Source organism: Tiliqua scincoides, chromosome 1, assembly GCF_035046505.1.
Source record: "Tiliqua scincoides isolate rTilSci1 chromosome 1, rTilSci1.hap2, whole genome shotgun sequence".
In the NCBI taxonomy this organism is placed as follows: Eukaryota; Metazoa; Chordata; class Lepidosauria; order Squamata; family Scincidae; genus Tiliqua; species Tiliqua scincoides.
In genome coordinates, this window is record NC_089821.1 from 212,057,690 (window position 1) to 212,082,345 (window position 24,656).

Consider the following 24,656-nt stretch of genomic DNA (forward strand, 5'->3'; position numbering starts at 1 on the left):
TCTTTTAGGGATGTCATTTCATGAATCCAATTTAAATTCTTGTACATCCATTTTGAGAGAAGGAACATGTTCACATAGCATACCGTACAATCCTCCAAGTTGACTGAATGATCCTATTAAGTTTCTTACACATTAGGAGAATGTTAATTACAAATCAAACTTATACCTCCACAGAAGCAGTTGAAGAGTGTTTTTTAAAAGTATGGAAATATCTGACAACCCAATCCTATCCAGTTTAGGAGTGGCAGCTCCAAATGGCTATAGTTGGATTCAAGCAGACTGGAGGTCTCCTTGGGGGAAGGGGCCATCCGTCCCCTTACTTTGAATAAAGCCTCAGCCTGCTCAATGTGGCTTCTTGAGTCTGCACCAGCTATTTTGCTGGTACAGACTCAAGAAGCCCTGTGTCTGGCTTTTGAGCTCAACATGGGGGATAGGGTTTGGTGGAGAAGCCTTTACCGGTCTCCCCTCTCCTGGTCCTGTCCCTCCCCCTGTTCTGCCCTCCCCACCCAGGAACACATTCCCACAATGCATCCCCACAATGCTCAGTGTTTACCTGAGCTCTGGCTGCGGCTGGGGCTTCCGCTGCAGTGTTGATGGGGTGGTACAGTCCTCTCTGCTGGTACCACTTGTTCTCTAGGTGATGCAAACAACACCAGCACTGAAGCCTGTTTGGATCAGGCTTTGAGAATCACACAAAGGAATGCATTATTTTTCAGAAATCAGGAGAAATTGGTTTTTCACCTACAGGCAAACAAACACCCCTAGAATTTTCATTTGGAGGGTTGGGGAATGTTATACCTCTTGCTGATTCTTCCCTCTTTTCTCTTGAATTTTTACGTTTGGTAGTTGACTAACAAAATGTTTACAATATTAGAGGAAGGGACAATACTTTCAGCATAAGGATTAATCAGAACATGGCAGAGTATTCCTAGATTTCAACATGACTTTGATTAGTTGTTAATTGTTCTTAATTTACTTTGCAGATATTAATGCAGGATCTAGATAAAGGGGATGCTAGTATGAGTTCATTCAATGACCTCTCTGATAAACTTCTTCATGACTACGATGGGGATGACACAAGAAAGGTGAAGGAAATTATGAACCATTTGAATACCTCATGGATTAATCTGAGGCAAAGGTATGCAAAAAAATCATATTTTTTAAATAAAATTCAGGTTTTCAGTATACGCCAATCAACGCACAGGTTAGAGGTCCTTGTGTAATCTAGTTTGAAGGTTTTTTCTTACCATTGCAGCAAGCATACCTAATTCAAGAGTTAGCTCTCACCTCTTTTTACTTGTAACCCTGGACAGAGTAGGATGACCAATTTAATAACACTTTTATTTGTGCAGGATCCAGGGTTCACACACAGTTTCTTAAAGTTCCTAACATATATTCATTTAATTAATTAATAAATATGGACTCTATGGATACCGTTCTCTGAAAACACAGTTGTCCTATGGACCCTTTCCTAACAGTATCCTGTCAGTAAGCAACATTGTACAGACTAAGAAGAAGGCAAATAGATATTGCTCATCTTCCAGGTCTGATTGATGTGTCCTCTCAAATTGGTTGAAGTAGTTTCACAGGTATTGTTAAGATGCAGCAAATATTCTCCCTTTAAAATTTTTGTGTCTGAAGTAGTACTTTTGAGAGGTGTGTGTGTGAGAGAGAGAGAATGCATTATTTCATAAAAAAAATATAAAGCATAGGAGTGCGTATCTTTTGTGTGAAACTTGCCAACTGGGATAGTGACATAATATTACATAATCAGTCATGTTTGGCTGTGTGCTAATATCACTGATAAACAAGCCTATTGAAAGTGCTATATAGGTGAATATTTTCATTCTTCTTTGAAAGAGTCACTGAAATATTATCAAAAGGGGTGCAGTTTGTTTTTTAATGTTTATGGAAAAAGCATCTCCCTTTTGGTTCAGGCTTAGATACTACCTTATCAGGAACTTATAGGTTTTCTTATGGAAGGCTCCCCTTAAATGAAAAACCAGTGCTCATGCCTCTTTCAGTATAACTAAAGCAAATCAAGTTTTGGTCACATTCTTACTAGGTCTGTCAGAACAATATCATTTGTATCATTGCCACACAACATACTTGAATGTCCCTTGGAGCTGGACCCTTGAGTTTTACTTCTCAACATCAGTTTTGCTTATAAACATCAATTGCATCTCAGATCCACTGCTTTGTCCCTTTACTGATGATCCCCTTGAAGAGAGCTTTCTGCTTCTTGACCCTTCAAGAAACACTGCTTTGCTGTTTCTGTTAGTGATTCCAGATGTGGAAGTATTTAAAAAAAAATTCTGAATAGAGTTAATGATCTTTCCCACATGGGAAAGCACACTTGTGGTTCAGTCACAATTTCTTCTTTGGTTAATATGCTTCTCCTTTTAGCTATTGCACTCTTCATAACCTTGAATAATTTTACTTTGGTCTAGAGATGTGTAGGTGAATGAATTGCATGTTTCTATTTTCACGATTGCTTATTTCATAACTTTATTTTCAGTAAAAATGGGACAGAAACCAAGAGGTTCTTTCCTCGTCTCAGAATTTCCTTCAGCCTGTTGACATACAGAGCCCCAAAATGCTAAATTTTTTTAGTTTGATCTTGGAATTACAAAGTATTACAGACTTGGAAGTTACACATTTCACATACCATCCAAACACTATACACCTCGCTGTACTGGAGATTTCTGAATAAAATACAATTGAATTCATTCTTAATGTAATATTTCTTGCCTGGAATGAGAGTAGCAGCATTTTTAAAAATTAACATGACAGATAATATTAGTGTAGTATATGACTAATTTGTTTTGGCATACGAGTTTGAAGGGTAAAATCTGGCCAATAATTTTGAGGCGATGCAGCATGAAGTCATTTTTATTGGGACTCAGTGATGGGAACAGTGGCTATAAAATGATTTTAAATGAAGCTAAGCAGTGGAACAGACTTTGAAGGCAATAAATGAGCAAGCAGTTTGACAGGAAGCACAATGACATTTGGATAAGTAATGCTGTATCCTGAGAATGCCAAGGGAGAGGAGATTGTCATTCAGAAATTGGCTTTATACATAAATATCTCATTCTCTAAGGCAGATTAACACAGAGTAGTCTTTTGTGTGCATAGCGTAGATGTTTGTCTAGGCCACAGTGAACTATCCGGTGTAACTTATGCACATGAACATATGTATCCTTGTCCATGGCTAACAATTATCTACAATTTGGCCTGTTTGCCTATGATTGTAATTAGAACTATTGTTTATTGTGTACACTTTGAGTTCCATTCAACAGCCTTAAAAAAATTCTAGAGGCATAAGATATACAAAAGCTTTGTTTTATTTATTTAAAATGTTTGTACTCTGTTCTACAAAACCTTTGCACATGCCTAAAAATATTTGTCTATTATTTGTGTATTATATTTGTGTATTATTAAAAGTACACACATTGCAATGTAGCTAATGTCTACTGGAATGTAATGAACTTCACAAATAATTATGTGACTTCCCCTAGCTTATCAATTTTTCATGTCAAAGACCATTTAGGGAACTAGTGTGGAGAAACGGTATTGGAATATTGAAGACTTGGAGCCAACTATAGGCATGAAACTTGCTGGATAGTTTTGGCAGGTTGTGTTTCAGGTTATCAAACATGCATGACACATTTGAGTAGCACTATGAGACATTAAAATTAGCGTCATCAATCATGTCACACAATACACAACTGTTTCATTGTCCATTTTTCATATACTGTGCTTAGAAAAGTATTAGTTTGAAAGAAGACAGATGACCTGTGTACAAACGGGGAACGTGTGTGTGTGTGGGGGGCAAGCTCATTGATTCCATGGAAATACCCTATGAATCTGAAATCACCAGTTTACCTGTCTTTATACAGGTAAAAATACAAATCTTATCTACTTTATCCTTCCAATAAACGGAACCATGTTGTGACTACAACATATATTACTGCACTTTCCTTGGGGTGTGGTGTTATGCTGCTTCAGAAACCTCACTGGAGACCTGCATCAATGCTGGGGTTTCAGTTTTAAACTGAAATTGTTGGATTATTCAGAGAAATATGACCAGGTCACCTGTGACATTTGTTCAAAACTGTTAAGCAGTTGTAGGTGTTGGTCTTTAAATTCTCAATGGTATTGCTGACAGAAGGCACTGGTTCATTTTACAGGTTCTTGACATTCTCCAATTTTTTCTTTTCAATTAAGCTAATTAGTGAGAAAGGGAAAATTATCATATTGTAAGTTTTGAAATGTACCTTCACCCCACTTTTCCTATGATTCCACAAGTGCATGAATGTGTTCCTCTCCCCCCACAGTTCCTTATTCTGCTGTATCCTCACTAATTGGAATACCACATAATAAAGAATAGTTATAGAGAGACGCACACACACAAATTATACTCTTTAAGAAATACTGAAAATGATAAACTTTGTCATAGTGAAATTGCTTTAAAACACAAAGAAGTGTATCACTGTTCTTGTGAAGTGGAACTTGTATTGATTGAGGTCATTTAAAAGCTACTAGCATTAAGGAGATTGCTGTGGTCTGAGCCCTGGAGTATAAACAATTATTTCCCACTGTGTAGCATATTGAATGTATATAGCACCTTTAACTTGAGAGAGCAATCTATCAATAACTCCATAACTTTGATCAATATGCTGTGTTCGTTCCTCACCAACTTGCAAATCTTCATTGCTGCATTTTATCTAACCTTTTGACGCCTTGCCACAGCATCAAATTTTAATAAAAAAAAGAAAATTAAAAAGCAGAAGGAAGTTCGAAAAATGCATCTGATCGCTATGGCAATAAAGCAGCAACAATTTCAGTTTCTATATTACTACACGTGCTCGCCCTGTGCTCCAAGTTCAGTTACCTTTTTACCTGGACCTTTTATACTGACTACAGATTATGGAACTCTAGTTTCATTTGTCTTAATCTTTGTTACTGACTCCAGTGTGAATCTGGACTTCTTCTCTGACCTGTCAATTTTTTTGCTTAATTCTATTGAGGGCAGCTATAGATGAAAACCTCTATGCTAATAGTCCCTACATTGGCTGCAACTATCCAGGGTATGTGTCTATCTTAGCTAGACACATATATCTATGTTCCTGGGAGTAAGTACCGTTGAACACAAGTAGGACTTACTTTTGAGTAGGCATGCAGATGATCAAGCTGTTAGGGTCATACTGGAAAAATGCATGAAATTGCATGGAATTTATTTTATTTCACACTTTTATCCCACCCTTCCTCCGAAGAGCTCAGGGCAGTGTACTCAGCTGCTCCCCTTCTTTTGTCCTCACAACAACCCTGTGAGGTAGGTGAGGCTGAGAGAAAGTGACTGGCCCAAGGTCACCTAGGAAGCTTCATGGCTGAGGGGAGATTGAAATTTACTGAAGCACTGAAAATTGAAACACCAATCCAGACAGTGTAACTCTGGTTACCCCTACAATAGTAGGGGACAAATGGAAAATGAAATGATGTTCCATGATTCTCAGCCTATGACCATCTGGCTAATTTAGTATTGCACACAGAATGATTGACTAGATAGGTTTTTGCTCTGATTCAGCAAGAAGGCAATTCCGTTTTTCTTTCATTTTCATCAGTTCTAGATTAGCTATCTTGGAAACATTCCTAGTCTGTTTTCCCCTTGGTCTACTTTAACAGAAAAAGTAATAATATAGGACCAAGTTTCACAGTTTATGTATATATATAAATTGAATAATACTTCCATTTGGTAGTATTTGTGCTGATGGCAAGTCAAATTCATTATTTCAAGGAACAGATTTTTCCTTTAAATGTGTACTATAGCACATTTCCTTGAGTAAGGAAACAAACACCGTCAGATAAGATGTACCCGGAAAAAAAGAATGAAGCATTAAAACATAATATAAGGGGCCATTTTGATATTGCTGAGAGAGAGATCTGGTCTAATACTTTTCATCTTGTGTACCTCAAAGCCTGGAGCACCAGACTTGTAGTCTGAGGAAAGGTGCTAAATAAATCTAGATACATAAATATATTAATGAGGATCTGGGTCCATCACTTTGATTATCATCTGAAACCCGTCTATTCCTTGAATGTCTAGCCCCTATTTTCCTACATTCTCTATTGTCCTTTTACTTTTTTATCAGAAGAAAGTTGGATTTAAATTTTTTATACACATCCATTTTTACTTTGATATATTTTAGTGTAGTAATATACTAATACAAGTTGAGTCTTGGTATCTGTGAGGTTTCCCTTCCCAGAACCCCTGCGGATGCTGAGAATTGTGTAAAAGGAAATCCATTTAAAAAAACAAAGCCCTCTTGCTCAGTGATTTAAAAATAGCCTTGTTTACCTTTGTAATGCACAAGAGTGGCAGCAGGCAGACAATCAATCAATCTCCAGGCACTTAGAAAGGTTTCACTCTGAGGCAAGCAATCACTCCCTTCACTTCACTGGGAGCCCAGGGAAAAATGCAAAGAGAATGCAAAGTGGAAGTGATAATCACTTCTGCTTTGCATTTTCATGTGCTCCAGGGGGAAGGGAGGGGGTTGCTTGCCTAGGAGTGAAGCCTTTCTAAGTGCCTGGAGAGAGAGAGATTGGTTGTCTGCTGCTGTGGGTAAAAAAATCAGAGGATAATTAGGTTATACCTGTATAACTAATATAATTTACTTTTAATTATGGTGGTGATAATTCAGTTTAGCAGTCAGCTACAGTTGCAGCTTAATAGGGCACAGAGGTTGAAAAGTAGATTAATGTACTGGTTAACATGGTTGATTATTCAGTGGACAGTTGTAATTGGGGGTGAAAGAGTGATAGAAAATTATGCATTTGTTTGGTAACATGAGATCATTTAGATTCTCATGTATTAGGTAATGAAGAATGAAATATTAAAGATAGTGTTGCCTTCTGATAGAGGAAATTGTTACCTTTTCAAGCTCTAGAAAGATTCAGACTCAGAACCTTTACTGGCATATTAAAAAAGAGACAAAAAAATGTGTGTGTGTGTGTGTGTGGACACAGAGACAGACACACAATGTATAATCTAGAAACAAATTGGGCAATTAGGAGGGGTTACACTCCCCATTACTACAAATAGAACTACAGCATCCCATTAAAAGCTTTAAAAAGACCCCTGTGGCCTCTGTTACAGTGGAATCCACAGATGACAACAAATTTCTCAATTGGATGGCATCTGAGTAGGCAGCCCATTTCTTGAAAAAAAAGGGGGAGATGTTGGTTTGGAAGGACTGATATAATGAACTAGAAGGAACTGAAAGGTATCTTTGAAGTTTTGGTAACCTGAAAATTAATTTAAATTTTGTTAGATTACATTAATTTACCTCCATGTATAGCCTCCATAGTAATATGTTTCGAATCAGGGTTCCCAAAGATCTTAACTCTGATATGGAAAGTTATTATCAATTTTAAGCATTGATTAGCAAATGCTAAACACCTTCCTGCCTTTACAAAATTAGCAGCATAAGAACGCTGCTGGATAAAATGGAATGATGAAACTGATATGAAAATGTGTAAGCTGGGCTTCCAGAGAACATTAATTAACTTCAATGCAAGTTGGTGGACATTGCTTGTAGAAAAGTTACTTCAACTAGATTGGGACTGCCTTCAGGATGAAGCCAAGTGGAAATGCTCTCCACTTTACTTAAGCATCAGATTTCCTGCTAAATTTACTTTGCCCATCTGCTTCAACATGTTAATGGTTCCCAAGCTGATGTGGGCGTATATGATTGCAAGTTGTAATGCACTCCCAACTGCACAGATGAAAGTTGGTTTTCAAAAGATACCACTGGAACAAAGCTACTGTCACTATCCTTTGACTGAACTAGACACACCATCAAATGTTTTCTTTTGCTGCCCAAAATACAAGCTCGTATACAACAGCTAGGGATAGATACTTGAATAAATGGTTGCAAAAATATTCAATGCTCCCAGACCCTCCAAGACTGAAACTACTGTTAAGCAGTTTTTGCAAAGGATTTATTGGGGATGTAGCCCATTTTTGTTTAATTTCAAACTTATAGGTGTATGGCAATGGTTTTCAAACTCTCCAGGAGAGTTTGAGCCACTGTAAGTTCTTGCGGGGGGGGGGGGGGGAGGCAGCGTGGATGGGTGGAAGGCAGCGGTGTGATCCTCAGGATCGCACCGCTCAGGGGGCTGCAGGGGCTTGGGAGCACTTATCCAAGCCTCCTGCAGCCTCTCCAGGGTGCGGGGAGCCCAGTGCAAACCTTTGTAAGAGTTCCCTGCAGCAGTGAATTTAGAAGCGGAGCGATCGCACCCCGCCTCTGCTAAAGCAGAAGTGGAGCTTGATAACTCCACTTTCACTGCTGCGGGGAGCCCTAACAAAGGTTCGCACCAGGCTCCCTGCACCTTGGGGAGGCTGCAGGAGGATTGGGGAAGTACTCCCAAGTCCCTGCGGCCCCCTGAGCAGCACGATCCTGGGGATCGTGCTGCTGTCTCCACCCTGCCTCCAGGCTGCCCCTGCCCATTAAGAGGACAGAGGCAAGGGCCCACAGGCTGGGGCATCACAACGCCCCAGTTTGAAAAGCCCTGGTGTATGGCGTATGGGCTGTGTAACCTAATAAACTTTGAACTTTAACTGGTGGTCCTAAATAAAATCTGTCTGCTCTGCAATTTTTCAAATTACTTAGCTTTTGATAAAATTTGCAATATTCAGCTACTTAGGCTTACATACAGGTCATTTATAGCTCAGTGGAATTTCAATTTTTAAAAAAAATCTGACCTTTCCACTATTGTATCACAAGCCGGTTGGCACTAAGTGAAATGGAGGCTGCTGTTGAGGAACCCAAGTAAAAGTCCCATTTGGTTTATACGCCCCGTTTCCCATTCCTTTGAATCCAGGCTTCTGAGATGTACAGAGTGTTTCAGGGACAATGATCTCTTTTATATGCTGCAGGTTTTGCATAGTCACGGCCATTGTAGGCAGATATCCCAATTCCCCTTATACAGTGGCATTGCGCATGATTATTGTAATTCACTCTGTGTGGTCTGCCCATAAAAAGCATTTGGATACTTCAGCTACTTCAAGATGTGCAGCCAGGCTTTTAACCAGAACCACATGGCTGAGATCCTATAATCCTATTTCTTCATGATTGAGATCTCAGCACCCTATTTCTTCATGAATTGCATTTGGTGTTCTAAGCTTAATTCAAGATGCTGGCTAATGGACTTTGAAACACTTAATGGTTTGGAACCTGGGTATCTCAGGGAATCATCTCCTCATGTACATTCATTCATTTTGTATGTCAGGTCATAATCTTGGACTTTGTACCAGGTGCCCTTGCCTTCTGTGGGCTGACCTTGTGGCATGCCCTCCTTACAGAGTCCTGGTTGGCTCCTATCTTATGCTCCAGAGCATGTGCAAAAACCTGGTTTTTTTTTGTTCAGTTTTGGAAGTGAGTATGTGACATTTGGTGATGGAAGGTAGTGGGGTAGGTGATAGTCTTGCAATGTTCAATGTGGGTTTTGATTTTGTTTTACTGCATCCTGACAGGAACGCTACTCTGGTTGGGTCTAGAGGGCCTTCTGAGGCCTCCAGAGGGTCAAAAAATACAACTTCCAGTTTTTGGCCTAAAAGGGCCCTTGGACCTGACTGGACCAGTCAGATTTGGAGGGCTTGGGGGCCCTTCAGAACCTGTAGGTATTCAAATCTGTGGGTACTGAACAGATATGGAGGGCCACCTGTAACTTTTTTCTTTTTGATCTCTTTTGATTGTAAGCCACCTTGGGCTTCCACTGTGATAAGAAAGGCAAGGTAAAAATTTTTTTTAAATACTAAAGTGTTTTATTGCAAGGAAGGGTAGATGAACATTTCTTGGGGAAACAACATCAGACTCTGTGCGAGTTTAGGATTAAAAAGATCGGACTGGAAGTCACTATAATTTTAAGGTGCTCCTGCTTCAGATTAATTTGTGAAAGTGTATATTTATGCTATTGGTAAATCCTAGGAAGTACCATGGGATACTGATGTTCTTTGGTATCATTCTTTCACATATAGCTGTTTTTTATATGTTTGCTCTTGCTAAGCAATATCTTCAACACTGAAAACGGGGGAGTCATAGAGTATTATTTGTAAGGGTATTAATTCTGATATATCCATTACATATCAGCAAATGGTAGATACCTTTTTGAGGGGAAAAAATAGATGTTCTCCATTTATTTCTCTTTAAAACTTATCCCTGAAATGTGATCTTTTTTCCTCTCCTTGGGTTACTCAAAAATACATCCCCTAGTAGTCAATCTCTACCATCTATCTTATTCTTTAAAGATGTAATACTTGAAGTAAATATTTGGAAAGAATGACTTTTGAGGACTATAGTTTTGCAATTTGGTATACTTCTTGCTATAGATTGTTGGAAAGAAAATTAAAAACCAAAAAACAAATTTGGCATTTTCATTAGGGCACCAGACTATTGGCCAACCAATCTACAGAAATTAAGCTTTGCATATCAAAGGACTATAAGCGACATGACCTCATAAGAAATTTTTTAAGTCAGTCCAGGTTGTAAGTACTACAAATATTTAAGTAGAATTTAGACAATCAGTGCTGTAGAAGGCAAATTGAATGGGGGGGGGGAAGGACTCTCGGGTATAAACTACACTAATCCTTTAAGCGTAGTTGCTATCTCCCAAGTAAGTGATAAAATAAAGAACATCTGTACCACTTTTTAACAGCAATGTGGTTTATACAGCACATGCTGCCTTAGGGAGTTGTTTTCATTCACTGTGAAGAGCTGTTTTCTTGCTCTCTGTCAAGGTAGGGGTGGGGAACACAACTCCAAAATCTGGCAGTAGTTTCTTCTTGCAATGTAGCGATTTGGTTATGGCAACAAGACAGACACTTCATTGTATAACTTTTCTAAGGTTTAGCATATTGGTAAATACAGTATATTAGCTTCCATATATTAATGATGACAGCTTTTTCATTCTCCTCTCCAGAACTGGCAACAGACAGAGTGCCTTGGAGACTGAACTGAAGCTAGTGCACACTTTACTCAAGGATTTTGAGAGTTTTTTCAAATGGATGCAAGAAGCAGAAGCCACTGTTAACGTCCTTGCAGATGCATCACAACGGGAAAATGCTGCTCAAGACAGTGCTTCTCGAAGGGAACTGAAAAAACAGATAGAGGTAAGAGGCATAAAGAGCTGTTGCATACGGAGCACACATCTTGAAAGGAATGCTTACAATGACATTTCTTCCATAAAACTTACATCTGGTCCAGCAGATCAGAATTTTCACTTTCAAAGCTCTCAGAAATGACCCCATAGGCTGCTAGAGCTGGTTTGTTAGTCTCTGAAGGATTTCCATGCTTCTTAAGCAAAATCCAGAGCTGGAATATTGGACTCTTTCTGAGCTCACAAGGCCAAGTTTTGCCCAAATGGAATCTCTCAGATATATGAGGCTTTTGTCAGAACTGTGCAAGCTTTTTTACTTGTTCCCCTTTTTTTCCTTGCCTAATATATGGTTATAAGCAGAGTTTGATGGCTGATAGCTTGTCCTGTTTTGAAGGTGCTTCCTGTTGTGTACTGATAAGCAAGTTTCAATGGTATGATTCGTAGCACAAAGACCCAGGACAAAGCGACCTTTCTTAATGTACTTCTTTCTTGTATGTGTCCATTAGTTTCTATAGAAAAAGTGTAATCCAATCTATCTTCTAGGCATAGGTTTTTATGGGAAGGGTGACCAGCGTTTATTTCAGGCAAACAAACAGAAACAGCATTTCAACTTCAGTTTCTGTAGAGTATTTAGTCTTTCCATAAATATTTAAGAGTAGGAGGGTGGTCTAGGTGAATCAACACTAATGAGACTAAAAAAGCAATTATAAACTTTTAAGAAGTTTTCTGTTGACCTTGTTAGTTGCTCAAAGTTGCCTTTTCGGGGTTTTCTGAAGATTATTTATTTATTGCGCAGAGTTTTTTCCCCACCTTTTCTCCTCTGAAGAGGCGAATTGATGAATTGATGAACCAACTCTCATCAATTAATCTATAGACCAAATGGTAACTTTTCCTTTTTCTTCTCTTCCTTCTCACAGGACAGTTAGTGTTTCTGTAACCAGTTGAGGAAGGAAGGGGTACAGTTCAAACAGGTGTCCAAAGAGAAACTAGCAGGTGGTGCTAGGGCATCTTCACCTGATTGGCTCCTCTCTTCCTTTTCATCTCCCAGACTGTTGGTGTTTCTGTGGCCACCATGAAGGAAGAGGGACACAGTTCAAGCTAGATACATAGAAAAGATGGGATATAGAGTATATTATAGTCACCCTTTATTACCATCAGTGGTAGTGATTTTCAGTCCTTTTCATCTCATGGCATACTAAGAAGGCTCCAAAATTATCAAGGCATGTCATCAGTTTTTTGACAGTTGACAAGGTGCACCACACTGCCAGCCAGGCTCTCACATACCCCAATGGTCCTAATATGTTGTCCAAACTCCTGCAGTACACCTGCAGGCCATTTGTGGTACAGCACTGTGCTGCAGCAGAGTGGTTGAAAATCTCTGATCTGTGAATCATCCAGTTTATCTTTCTTTATTGACTCAAAGCCCCCTGGCCTCATGAAACTAGTTGGTTCATCCAGCAAATATGACCATCACATTCGTAAGCATTATGGGAAGAATGGGTCGCTTATTGCTTCTGTATTAACACTGATGTTTCAAATCTTTAGGTAAGCTGCAGAAATAGTCTGAGCATCATTTAAAGAGCAATGCATTTTAAATGTTTGGGAAATGAGTAGGTCTCTTTAAATATACTGTGTAGATTTTGGAAATCAAATTGGTAGAAGATCTTATCCCTGAGTATTGGGAGTGGGAAATCTAATCTTTTTCCATTCTGAAACTCCTTCCTTACTGCTACTTATGTGTTTGGTCATTGCTTAGTGGTACATTTGAGGCTGCAAATGTGTTCCTCCACTTTTGGTGAAGTTCTGGCTTTTAAGTCCATGCAGTTCAATAGCATCGTTAAAACATGCAGACTTTCTTTTTGAGTGTTTTATTGAGAGGAAAACACGGTAGTGTACTTTTTTTTAGACTTATGGACTCTGTTAGTTCTGTTTACATCATTCAAATGCTGTGTATTTATCTCCATGTTTCCTGAATTTTTAAACACATTTTCTCCTTGAATAATTTTCTTCTATTATTTAATATATTGTAGGCTCTATCAATGTACAAATGAATGAGAGATGGTGCATAAAGGTTAGATGAGCTGTGTGCATTTCATTTCCAACTTTTGGGAAAAATCCTTTTTGAAGTCAACAAAGTTGGATTTGAGTTTGGTGAACAATAATCTGTTGATGATAAGCTAACAATCCAAGCATTTTTTCATAGTGTTCAAGACAAAAACTCATCTACTGAGGTTTTTAATGGCAAATGTAAAAAAATGGACGCATAGCTGTTAATGCTCTGGCAAACTGTGTGCCCCCAGACCATTTAAGAATGACACTCGATTTCCCCATTTTTGGATGCAGTTATTCACTTGACTACTGTGAAATATAGGAGTTGACTGCTATCTTGTTATATCTCTTCCGCATATCCTACTCCTTACATTTTATTTTCTGTTTGAGATGAATAAAAGTTTCTCTTGCAGGGTTGTCTCAAATGGGCATTTGACCCAAGTTTCTTAATTGGAGGTACCCATACCCTTTGGGGGGTGTGGGAACCCAATCATGGTACTCAATCTCTGAACAATTTTTTAAAAAATTATTCTTGGATTAGATTATTAACTATCAGCATTATAAATACAGATTGAGGCGTTCTGTTCTTAACTATTTATATGTAAATAAAACTTTATTGACATCTTTTGAAGTCATACTGGTATAGGACTAGTGGTGGTGATGATGATTTTGACGTCAAAAGGGTAGTGGGTACGGTGACATATTGGGGAATCATTGAGGGTTCTGTAATCGTAAAACGCTTAAGAACCTCTGGCTTAGTGTAACATCTAGAGTAACATCTTAGAGGTGTCGGTTAAACACCATGTTATCCCAGATGTGTTTCCTTGGAGTCTTTTGTGTCAACTTAGATATTGCAGTCTCATCTCACAGGTCGTATGCACCAGTATCATCTGCAATAGTGGAAAAGATTTAGGGATGCTCCTGTTACACTGTGCAGAGCAACTACATGAGTTTGCAAAAATGTATTAGGCTGTCCTTGCTTTTGGGGGGAAGTCTATCAGTACATTTTATATTGGTAGCAAATACTGAAAAGTTAATGATCTGAGGCAGTGCAGTATGTCACAAAGTAAAACCTTTGATACTATGGCACTTCTTTCTCCATGGCATACTATTTTATTGGTTGTGCTGCTCCTTCAGGCTTCCATATTTAGAAGCATTGGATTTCTAATTGCTAGGGGATGGCCATCCTGTCTAGCAGTTTTTCATAAGAACATCAGAACAGCCCCACTGCATCAGGCCATAGGCCCATCTGGTCCAGCTTCCTGTATCTTACAGCGGCCCACCAAATGCCCCAGGGAGCACACCAGATCTGTGTTGCTAATGCAACACCATTATTTGCATTTCAGTCCATATGAATACTGTGCGCACAAAGTGCAGTATCTGCTGCTAATTTATTATATGGTTTGATCATATTTTGATGCCTTCAGTGGAAAGGTTCTGTTGCAAGTAGAAATTTACCTTGTACTTTTTACTGTGAAATATTTGAGTAAAATTGTCAGTGTAACAAACTGATGTAAATTTAAGCATAAGAAAGGTTGCAGACTCTAAATTTCCAAAATTAGAATGCTCAGGACCCTTTTCATTTCATTCTAATATAATAGCTGAATGTAATGTTTCAACTTTTACACCAGTGCTTGCCAGACTTTTTAGCATCGGGACCCACTTCTTAAAATGACAATCTGTTGAGACCTACTCAACAAAAAAAGATATCTGGAAAGAAATATTTCATCAACCTACTAATCAATCAATATCATCATCGCCATTGTGATCATGTGCTGCCGAGGTTATGTATAGTACATGTGTGAGACATTTGCTAGACCAGGGGTCTCCAAACTTTTGGGCCAGAGGGCTGCATCAAATATCTGGCGTGGTGTGGAGGGCTGGAAAAAAAATTTAAATATAAAGTTTAAATAAATAAATTAGAAATGGAACTTAGATGAGTGAATAAGTGAATGAATGGGCTCATTCATTCAACCTCTCTGGCCCTCAGAACACCCCCTAGACATAATCAGAGCACAGTTCTGGTCATGTTCAGTTGAGTGGACCAGAGACTTCCAGGGGACAAGAGGTTGGCAGCGGGCCGGAAAGAGGCTTGCTGCAGGCTGCATCTGGCCCCTGGCTGGGGTTTGGAGACCCCTGTGCTAGACTGTCCCTAGAAATAGAGTTCAAGGGCTGTTTTTGCAAACCTTTACAGTCATTCTAGGGTACTCAGAAGGCTCAACTGGACAGCAAAATGTGCAGTTAGGGACTTCCAGTCTAGACAAAAGGCTGAAACTGGGTTCGCACTTTATCTACAGCACACCAATTACTAGAGAAAATCAGAAAATGTAACATTTTTAATTGGGGGTATTAAGATTACCCAGGGTGACCAGATGTCATAACTGCAAAAGAGGACAAGGCAACCCATAATGTTGGACATCCAAGAAAAATGTAGGACATAACAAAATAAAAACTGAAAACACTCGTATATTGATTTCATGTGGTTAATTTAAACACTAGGTTATTAAATTTAAAACTATATTACATATAATTTATTAATTACAAAAAGGCTATTCACTGCCTGGAGGGGCCTGCTCACAGGAAAAAGAGACATCTGGTCACCCTGAAATTACTTCATACCATAGAATAGCATTCCAGCTAACACTTTTCTTCTGTAAACCAGGGAAGTGTGCTTGCAAAGTATTTTTTTTAGTGTTTCAAGAACTATTCACGACGTAACAAAAATCAGCCCATGACCCACTGGTGGGTGCCAACACACAGTTTGGAAAAATTGTTTTAGGCTGTAGTTACTTCCTATAGATTCCCTCTTATAGCTGGTTAATAATTTCTAGCTTCTTAGATGTAGGTTTGTAGGAACATAGGAACGCTGTGTCAGCTCTATGCTACAATAATAATTTTGTTTGCTTCTGTTAGATAAGCTCTAGAGCAGGGGTTTGGCAACCTTTTTGCTTAAAGGGGGCAGACCTTTCGCAGTGATATATTGTCACTGCTGAACTCTCAAGTTGCTGAGCGTTTGGAAGTGCCTGCATGAAACTTGGCTGAGGAGGCAAAGTCTTCTGCCCAGTTTGCTGCATGCTGGACAGGAAATGGTGAGCCGCCTGCCTGGGCTCATAGCGTTTCTATGTTGTGAGCCTGGGCAGGCGGCTCTGCCATTCTTCATCTGGGGCACTGCAACTTGGGCGGGCAGCTTTGCCTCCCAAGCTGAGCTTCCCACTGGCTGGTGGGTTGCCGATCCCTGCTCTAGAATATTTGTGATTGTTTATGTAGATCAAGGAAATAGCATTTTATGAAATCAAGTGATGGTCCTGGCCTATCCTAAGGACAAATTCTATGAGAATGTCACTGTTCTCAGAACCTAGAATTGTGTTATGTTCTACTAGTATCTTTTCAAAGGAAAAGCTTTCAGTTACAAGTATTTGTTTTATTGCCTGTATAGTTTATTACACGTTGTCAGGGCAAACTTAACTGGTTTGTTACTAAAGTTGTACTCCAATTTTAACAAACTCTAAATAACTGAAATACCTAGTGTCCCTCCTTGGAGAGACGCATTTATTTTTCAGATTTTGAAGATAAACCAAAAGATACCCTTGTTAAACAGGAAATGTAAACAAGGTTTACATGGTTTAAACCCTTATTTCTGCTTGTTGGATCAGTTTTTGTTATGAATCTGGATTTCAAAAGATCCTGTGGTACTATGTCGCATGCATTATCATTCAAGGCACAGGAAGGCATGCATACATACAAATATTCATAGACTGAAAAGTTCATGAAAACAGGGCACTGTGTCCTTAACAAGTAATAAGTGGGAGGGTTGTTATCTTTGTAGGATCTTAAGATTACATGGATGTTATGTCTTAGAATGTGTTAGTTACCAGTCACTTAGAGAACCTGGGAGCAAAATGCTAAAATTTCTACTGCTCTACTAGCAGTTGTCCTAGGGGTTAGTGTTGACCTGATTTCCTGTATTTATCATAGCATTCAGGAGAAATTAGAATGAGGGAAAAGGTATCCAATTAATGAGAATATAGGCTATGTTAGAGGCAACATTTTAAACAAAATAAAGGGCTGAGCCATACTGGTCAACAGCTTGGTGCCACCTGGGGACATGGCTTCAGATACTGTTGTGGGCAGGCCTGTGAAAAGAGCAGGCATGTGATTAGAAAAAAAATGCTCTCAGCTCAGAGGTTATTATCAGGGTTGAGTGCAAGTGCAATGTGCTCAAAGCAATGAAAATTTTGAGAAATTGTGACAGGGCTTTGGCTACATTAATAACAAAGCTATGGATGAGAGGACTTAATTAAATATTATTGAACTAATGAAACAGAACTAGGAAACAAATTACGAGTTTGTAGGCTGTGCAAATAGCTCTTGCCATGTGCTAGATATGTTTTATTTGTGATGACTCAAGAAGTAGTCAGATGTATTGGTTCTATGTAACAGGAAAAGCCCTTCCCCCAAAGTGAATGGATTGTACAAAGAAAAGGAAATGGGGAAAGTAGTGTTCAGACAAGTAATCAGACACCTTGGAGGTGAAGCAGTGGCCTTCCTCCTTGGCTACTTGTTACTGTTCCTGGCCTCCTGCTCTCTTTCTCCCTCCTTTCTTGCCACTTTCTGCTCCCCACATCACTTGTCCCTGATGCTGACTCAGCTTCCTTCTCCATATCCTCCTGTCTATCCTGCTCTCTTTCTTCTGCATCTGTATTGTACCTTGTCTTGCCCTTGTAGGCACTCCAGCCATCCTGTTGAGGTCCCCTCATTTCTGGCCAGGTGCTTCCTATCTGCCTCCCCCCCCCCACCTGGTCAGGAACAAGAGACAACTGCTGTCATCACCAGCAACTACCCCCTAACTCAGGGGTGTCAAACATAAGGCCCCGGGGGCAGTATGTGGCCTGTGGAAGCTTTTTATCTGGCCCTCAGGCTCTCAGCTGCTGAGCGGTGCTGAGGTGTTACCGCTAAAAGGGCAGCCCCCATGAAAATTGGGCTCTCCCATATCTTGAAATATGATAAAGATTTGCGTGTTTTCTCTTCTGCCATTTGTAGTTAATGAATTCCTAAGTGAGAAAACGTGCTTATTTTTGGTTATGAGTTTAATGACATCACTTCCTGCCTAACAACATCACTTCCGACCTTCAGCAGGCATCATGAATGCCATTCAACCCTCGGTATGAAATGAGTTTGACACCCCTGCCCTAACTCATCTTGTGGGGATAATCTGCCAATCCTCCCACTGGCCAGCTGGATTGCTTGCCTGACTTTGGCGTTGCTGGGTGAATCACACAGGCTGCTCCCCAGCTGACGGGCAGTATCATGTGGGCTACTTCATGCGGACCGCTCCTTGGCTAACCGTCCATAGTTCATTCTGTGTGTAATGAAATCTGGAATCCTTTGATAGTGTCTGCTTCCAATTTCTCTGCCTTTTTTATACTTGCCCTAGTAATTGGCTGGAACCTTTGTTTATCCGCTAGATTCTGTAACCGATTCACTTCCAGGTTACTCCCCCATCCTGGAACAGTAGGCTAGGCTTTTTCCCTAACCTTGTGGTTCTACATCTTGTAGGTATGAATCTGGCAATGAATCTTGCAGCATTCCTGCTTGGGAGTGACTGAGCAATGTGGTTGGAATGATGCAAGTTCATGCAGCGCGAAGTCCTGTGTGCACTTCTGTAAGTGGGCTTGTGGCTTTCCCTAGCGCTTCCTATGCAATTAGTGAGGATTAGGGTTATTATGAGATCCTGAAAAGCAAATCCTCAAACATCCAGCAAAATGTGTCCTGCGTGTGTAACAATGTTTGTCAGATTCTAAATGGGTACGTGGAGAAGGGAGCATTCACAATAGAAAAAAACATCAGCTGATGGACTATCATTCACAAATTCTTACTGTAATAAATTTGTTGATCTTCTAAGATTTGTTTTTGAAAGAAGTAATGCTGGCATAAACAATATACAATTTTTACTTTTCAGAATTAAACATATTGTGGTAATGGAAAAATTAGTGACACATTTAGTCATTCATTTAAATGAGGTTTGTTTTCCATTTACTGGTTCTTTCATTTTGAAGTTCTTGTTTATCCTGTGTTCATAGAAGATACAATTTTCTGTTTTTCTGTCCCATTTGAAAATCTTTCAGTTTTTTGAGGTCATTTCCTGGATGCTCATGCCTGGTTAGCTAAGTGGCTGGCTGCTGGGGTTGACAGCTGTTTTAGTAGTGGCCCTAGCAGATTTGGATGCTAACTCATTGATGAGACTCAGGCCTAGTTAAAGCCTTTTGGTTTAACAAGGCTCTGAACTCTTGGTTCTGTGTTTATTGTTTTAGTGATTTGGTTTAAATGCTGCTTACTGACAGTGTTTTCTTAGTATTTTAATTGTTTAATGCAGTGGTTCCCAACCTTTTTTGACTGGCAGCTCCCTTGACCTACTGGGTCAATATGTTGTACAGGGTGGTGGGTTTTTTGCATGTATTCCTCAGGTCCCCTCACTAGTTTCTGCAGCTCCCCAGGAAGCCATGGCTCACAGTTTGGGAACCACTGGTTTAATACCTTCATTCTCAAATTCTTCAGGAGTTTGAGACCCAAGGTAAGTTGTTGCTGGGGAGGGGGAAGGCAGCTACTGCTGGGGATAAGAGGTTTTTTTTTATTTACCTGCAGCCAGTGCTGCAGTCCTGGGGGCTCCAGGAGCCTACTGTGGGGCTCCCTGCACCTATAAAAGACTAAATAAAAGAAGAAAAGAAAAGGCACTTTTGGTATTCACAATGAAACCAGAAGTGCCCTTTTTTTTTTTCTTTTTTAGAATTTTGCAGAGGACTCCCTGGACTGCAGAGCTACCTGCAGGTAAGTTACAAAAAACCCCCTCAAAACAAAAAAACTCCTCTCTTCCCTGGCAGCAGCGTGATCCAGGTGCCTTCCCCCACTCCTTAATGGAGTGGCATTAAGGCAGTGTGTAATGCCCGGTGTAACACTGGGCTGCTTGGGAGAGGGGGTCAGAATACAGCCTAAGTTGTCAAACTAGTTCCACACCCCTCCCAAGCTTAGTCTTAGTCTCTGTTCTCCCCCACCCTGAAATGCCCCCTTTCCCACCACCCTGTGCCATCCTCCCTAGATCAGCATGAACTAATCCTTTGCAGGCTGGGATCTGGCATGAGGAGGCTGGCATGCATCCTCGTTCCAGCATCTCCAGCTCACAAGAAGGTGCAAACGTACCTTATGGTACGGAAAAATTTTTTGGCCTTAGTTGGTCTGTTTGTTATCCACACAGCTTGCACGGACAGTTGTGGGACCACCACAGGCTATGCAGCCTGTTCATTTCTGCTAATATTGTGACAATTCCCTCCAGAGAAAAACCAAACAAACCATGCAACTACTGTTTTTTTGGGAGATATTCTTTGCACATCTTGAACAGATTACAAAAGATTGGCCTTTTTAGAGAGACGAGGACTGAGAGAATATGGAAGCACTCTAATTATACTAGAGGAGTAATATGATTGAATGATGAAAGCAATTTAGGTGGTAAAAAGGCTGCAAGAGCCAATGGCATGAATTTGTATATTTTGTTAATCAACATTTTGCATCAAGAAAAGCTGAATCTGCAACCTGTGTAAATTATGCACTTGTTTATTCTGCATAATTTACTCTTGTTTTTCCTAATCACACAGAGTGAAGGAATTGGACAAAGCACTGAAGTCCGACAAGGAACAATCTTTCTGAGCCGTCCTCTAACTTCTGCCCTTATATGTAGAGATTGTAGTCATGTGTGCAGAGAAGGTTGATTGTACACTTTGGCCACAAGGTGATCAATGTGCTTTGCTGGATTTCTGAGCATACAGGAGCATTGCAGCATTCCACTTAGATTGTAGACGTGAACGTAATGATTGCTTCTGAACATGGGTAGAGCTGTCATGTAGGATATTTTATAGTGATCATCTAGTGGTCACGTGATGCTTCCTCAAGTCTAAGAGGATGATTTTTTCCATTACCGTATCATTTTGGCTGGTCTCCCCCTCCCATTGCAGTTCATCTGAGGCATTGGAGAGCTAGATGTGGTCACCACCTCTTCTCACAATTTCTGTGCTGCTACAGAAGTGTTGGCATATAGTAGTAGTAGTAATAATAATACAGGTATTTCTATGCCGCCTTTCTTGGTTGTCAGATTTCTCCTCAGACTTTAATTCAAGGCGGTTTATATAGGCAGGCTGTTTAAATCCCCTTAGGGATTTTTACAATTAAAGAAAGGTTCTATCTTTCAAGAACCACACAACATTTCAGATGGAACTTTTGCGGTCTGTTATCACTTTCTGGCCTCCTCCCACACAGGCTGACAAGCAGCTCCTTCCGAAGAGCAGGTGGAATAACTCGGCTCAGCTTGTCAGCTGCTTCAAGGTCTCGCCGTTCATGGTGCCGGTGGCCTCGAATAATAATAATAATTTTATTATATTATAATAACTGGGTATTTATATACTGCCTTTCTGGTCATCCGATTACTCCTCTGACTTTATTCAAGGCGGGTTTACATAGGCAGGCGTTTCTAAATCCCTTGAGGGGATTTTTACAATCATAGACAGGCTCTTTCTTTCAAGAACCAACAATATTTCAGATGGATCTTTCTTGGTCTCGTCTCACTTCTGGCCCCCAGTTGCCTCCCATGCAGGCTGACAAGCAGCTCCTTCATCTCTCACATGAAGGGCAGCCAAGACACTTCTTTGCTCACACCAAAGAGCAGATGGAATAACTCAGCTCAGCTTTTCAGCTGCTTCAAGGTCTTGCCATTCATGGAGCTGTCGGTGGCCTCGAACTGGTGACCTTCCGATGTTATCTTCAGGCTAAGGGAGACTGTACCCTCTAGACCAGACCTCCTGCAAAAAGTCTCAGTGCAAATATATAGCTTGGCTTTCATGCTTATATTGTCCTGTCTAAAGTTATTGGCTCAGTAGGAATCTTCCTGCGGCACACCTGCTGTCTGCTTACTGAATGGTTTTGTTTGGTGCTGGTAGGTGGATTTGTCTTTGGGCTGGGGCTAGAAATGGTTTGTGGTTGTTTTCAGTCATCCAGTGCTTTTTATATGGCTGGTGGTATTTTTTTGTACATCCCAACTTCCTTCCATCATGGAACTCAAGAGAGCATCCATGGGATTCACAGGTAGTTCGGCACTCAGGCACTGATCAGACCCAGCCAGACTTAGCTTTTGCAAGGCTAAAAGCTTCAGGCCATGCCCCCTCATATGACATGCAAAAACCCTTTGTTACTTTTAAAGTGTTTTCTTACTGTCAAGCCCGCATTACTATTCCGGCATCCAAAGAAATGCTGTGTTATGAAATGTGGTGTTTAATGAAGTGGCTTAAACAATATAACTTGTCAGAGTTTGTTAGCAAGATTTGGGAAGGAGTGGGAGAACAAGTGATCAAAAACTGCAGTGTTGTCATACTGAGTTGCCTCTTCGTCATGTGACCTATTCAAGGAAAGGAAACTTCACCATAACAACATTCATAGTTTCACATGTAGAATTATTCCTTTGGGGAGCTTTCCAGGCATATTAGCTTTAAGAGAGTTTTCATCTGATAGGCTTTGCCTCCTACAGAGCATCCTTTTGTGCAAGACAGCCTCGCTTTTGAGAGCTGCTATGTGATTTATTAGCCTTTAACGTATGGCAGATATAATTAGGGCAGGTATCCCTCTGCTCTTTCCGTAAGATTTATAGCACACTGCGTTATTCACTTGCTCTACAGCTCTGCCAGTGCTGCTTTCAGTGTGAGTGCGAGAACATCTTTCTCCGTAGTGAGGAGGGAATGCCATCCTCTTTTTCTTCGGAGGAAGCATATCCTAGAGGAGAACTATTGTGATTATGTCAGGGCAGGTTTCCCAGAGGAATTCTGCTTTGTTTCTGTGGCTCTGAACCATCAATTAAGAAACCCTCAGTGGTATGTAGTTCACTCTCCTTTCGGTCGCAGGCATATTCGTCTGATCAACAACTTCCTTTCTCTGGAGCTACTGAGCAAATACAGGCTGCGAGGACACAGGCAAGCGTCTGTTTTTGTGTGCATTTGGCTTTTTAAACAAAGAGATACTTAGCACTATGCTAACTGCCTCTGCCTTTGAGTCTGTTACTCAGAGAAGCTGCTCTGGAAGCGAGCATGCTCAGAGAGCTGACAAATCATTGTCCAGTGACCAAGGGAAAATGAGAGTTGCTCTTCATTTATAATGCAAATTTTGAGGTGTCTTCAGAAGTGTGGCAAACTTAAAATGATGGCGGTGGTGAGAACATCTCTGCAGAAAGTTGTGGTATTGTTGCATCGCCTGCAGAGAATGGCAGTTTCATCTCCACGTTACCAGAAGCTTTGCAAGGTGAGTAGCAGCTATGCAGTGAGACTTTCTGCGTTCCTCTTTAGCTAGCAAATTGGGTGGGAATTCGGAGAGAAACAGTTTCTAACTAGCTTATCTAATGTGGTCAGGTATTAGAAGATTTTTCCAATGAGTATTCATTGTAGACATTGTAACTGAGATCTACTGCTTAGCCTCTTTTTTATTCATAGCTGGCAATTTCTTTCCTCCTTACAAACTTTATGCTACAAACCTGCTTTCTGTCGACTAATGATGCATCTTCATGTTGCATTACTTGTCTAACACAGAATTAAAAGAGGAAGTAAAGTAAAATTATTTTATGCTGCATAAGTTGTTTGGGCTTCTGGCTGAAAAAGCAAAGTGGCCCTTAACACTGACTTAGTGCTTCTAATAGTCTTTCTACGGCCTTTTGGACCTGAAATGTCACTCTACAGATTCTGCACAGTTGCAGAACTTTTGTTGTTGTGGATGTGCTGGAAGAAGCTTCATGAAACTGAACACTGAGATAGTCAAATTACTGAAGTTTTTAAACTTTAAAAAATAAAACTCGGTGCTTTAAGTCAACTATTTAGCTGTTCCTTTCTCAGCAAGTGCAGTCAGGATGGCAAGGGGAGAAAATGGTTACAATATTTCTTCTTCCTGTGGCTGTTGGACAACTGGTGGATTCCTTTCCTTAACTTTGGATTGCAGGACCATGAAAAATATGGGGTGTGTGTGTGTGTGTGTGAAATTGTTATCACAGTGAAAACTGTTTACTGCAAATGGCAGCACTTCTTTAATTTCTGAATGCTGTGAAGATATTTGTTTTACGAGTTAATCTGTGTTCTTAAGGAACACATTATATTGGTCCATCATTCTGTTTACATCCAAGTGTGCTGCTTTCAGTAGAAATCTGTAGAAGGCAGGAGACATTTTCCAGATTTCTGGATTTCTTTATTGCTTGCAAAAGTTCTAGGAAATGCTACAATGTCTTAAATACTTGTGCCTTGTTGACCCAATATGTTGTTCATGAAAGTCTTTGAACACTAAGGTTTTGTTGCCAAGGTACAGGCTTATTTTCCCTAGCAGAGAAGTACTGTATATGAGATGTTAACTCTGCTATGTTTGAGTTAAACAAGTGT

General features: G+C 40.1%; 1 protein-coding gene across 9 annotated transcripts in view; it reads left to right on the forward strand.

Moving 5' to 3' along the window:
* Positions 1 to 24,656, forward strand: part of UTRN (utrophin) — a 416,792-nt gene that overhangs the window by 172,615 nt on the left and 219,521 nt on the right. For all 9 annotated transcript variants that reach the window (XM_066615317.1, XM_066615308.1, XM_066615334.1 and 6 more), the window contains 2 exons: positions 984 to 1,138; positions 10,984 to 11,173. In XM_066615317.1, coding sequence (XP_066471414.1) covers positions 984 to 1,138; positions 10,984 to 11,173 — 345 coding nt within the window. The remainder of the gene's footprint in view (positions 1 to 983; positions 1,139 to 10,983; positions 11,174 to 24,656) is intronic.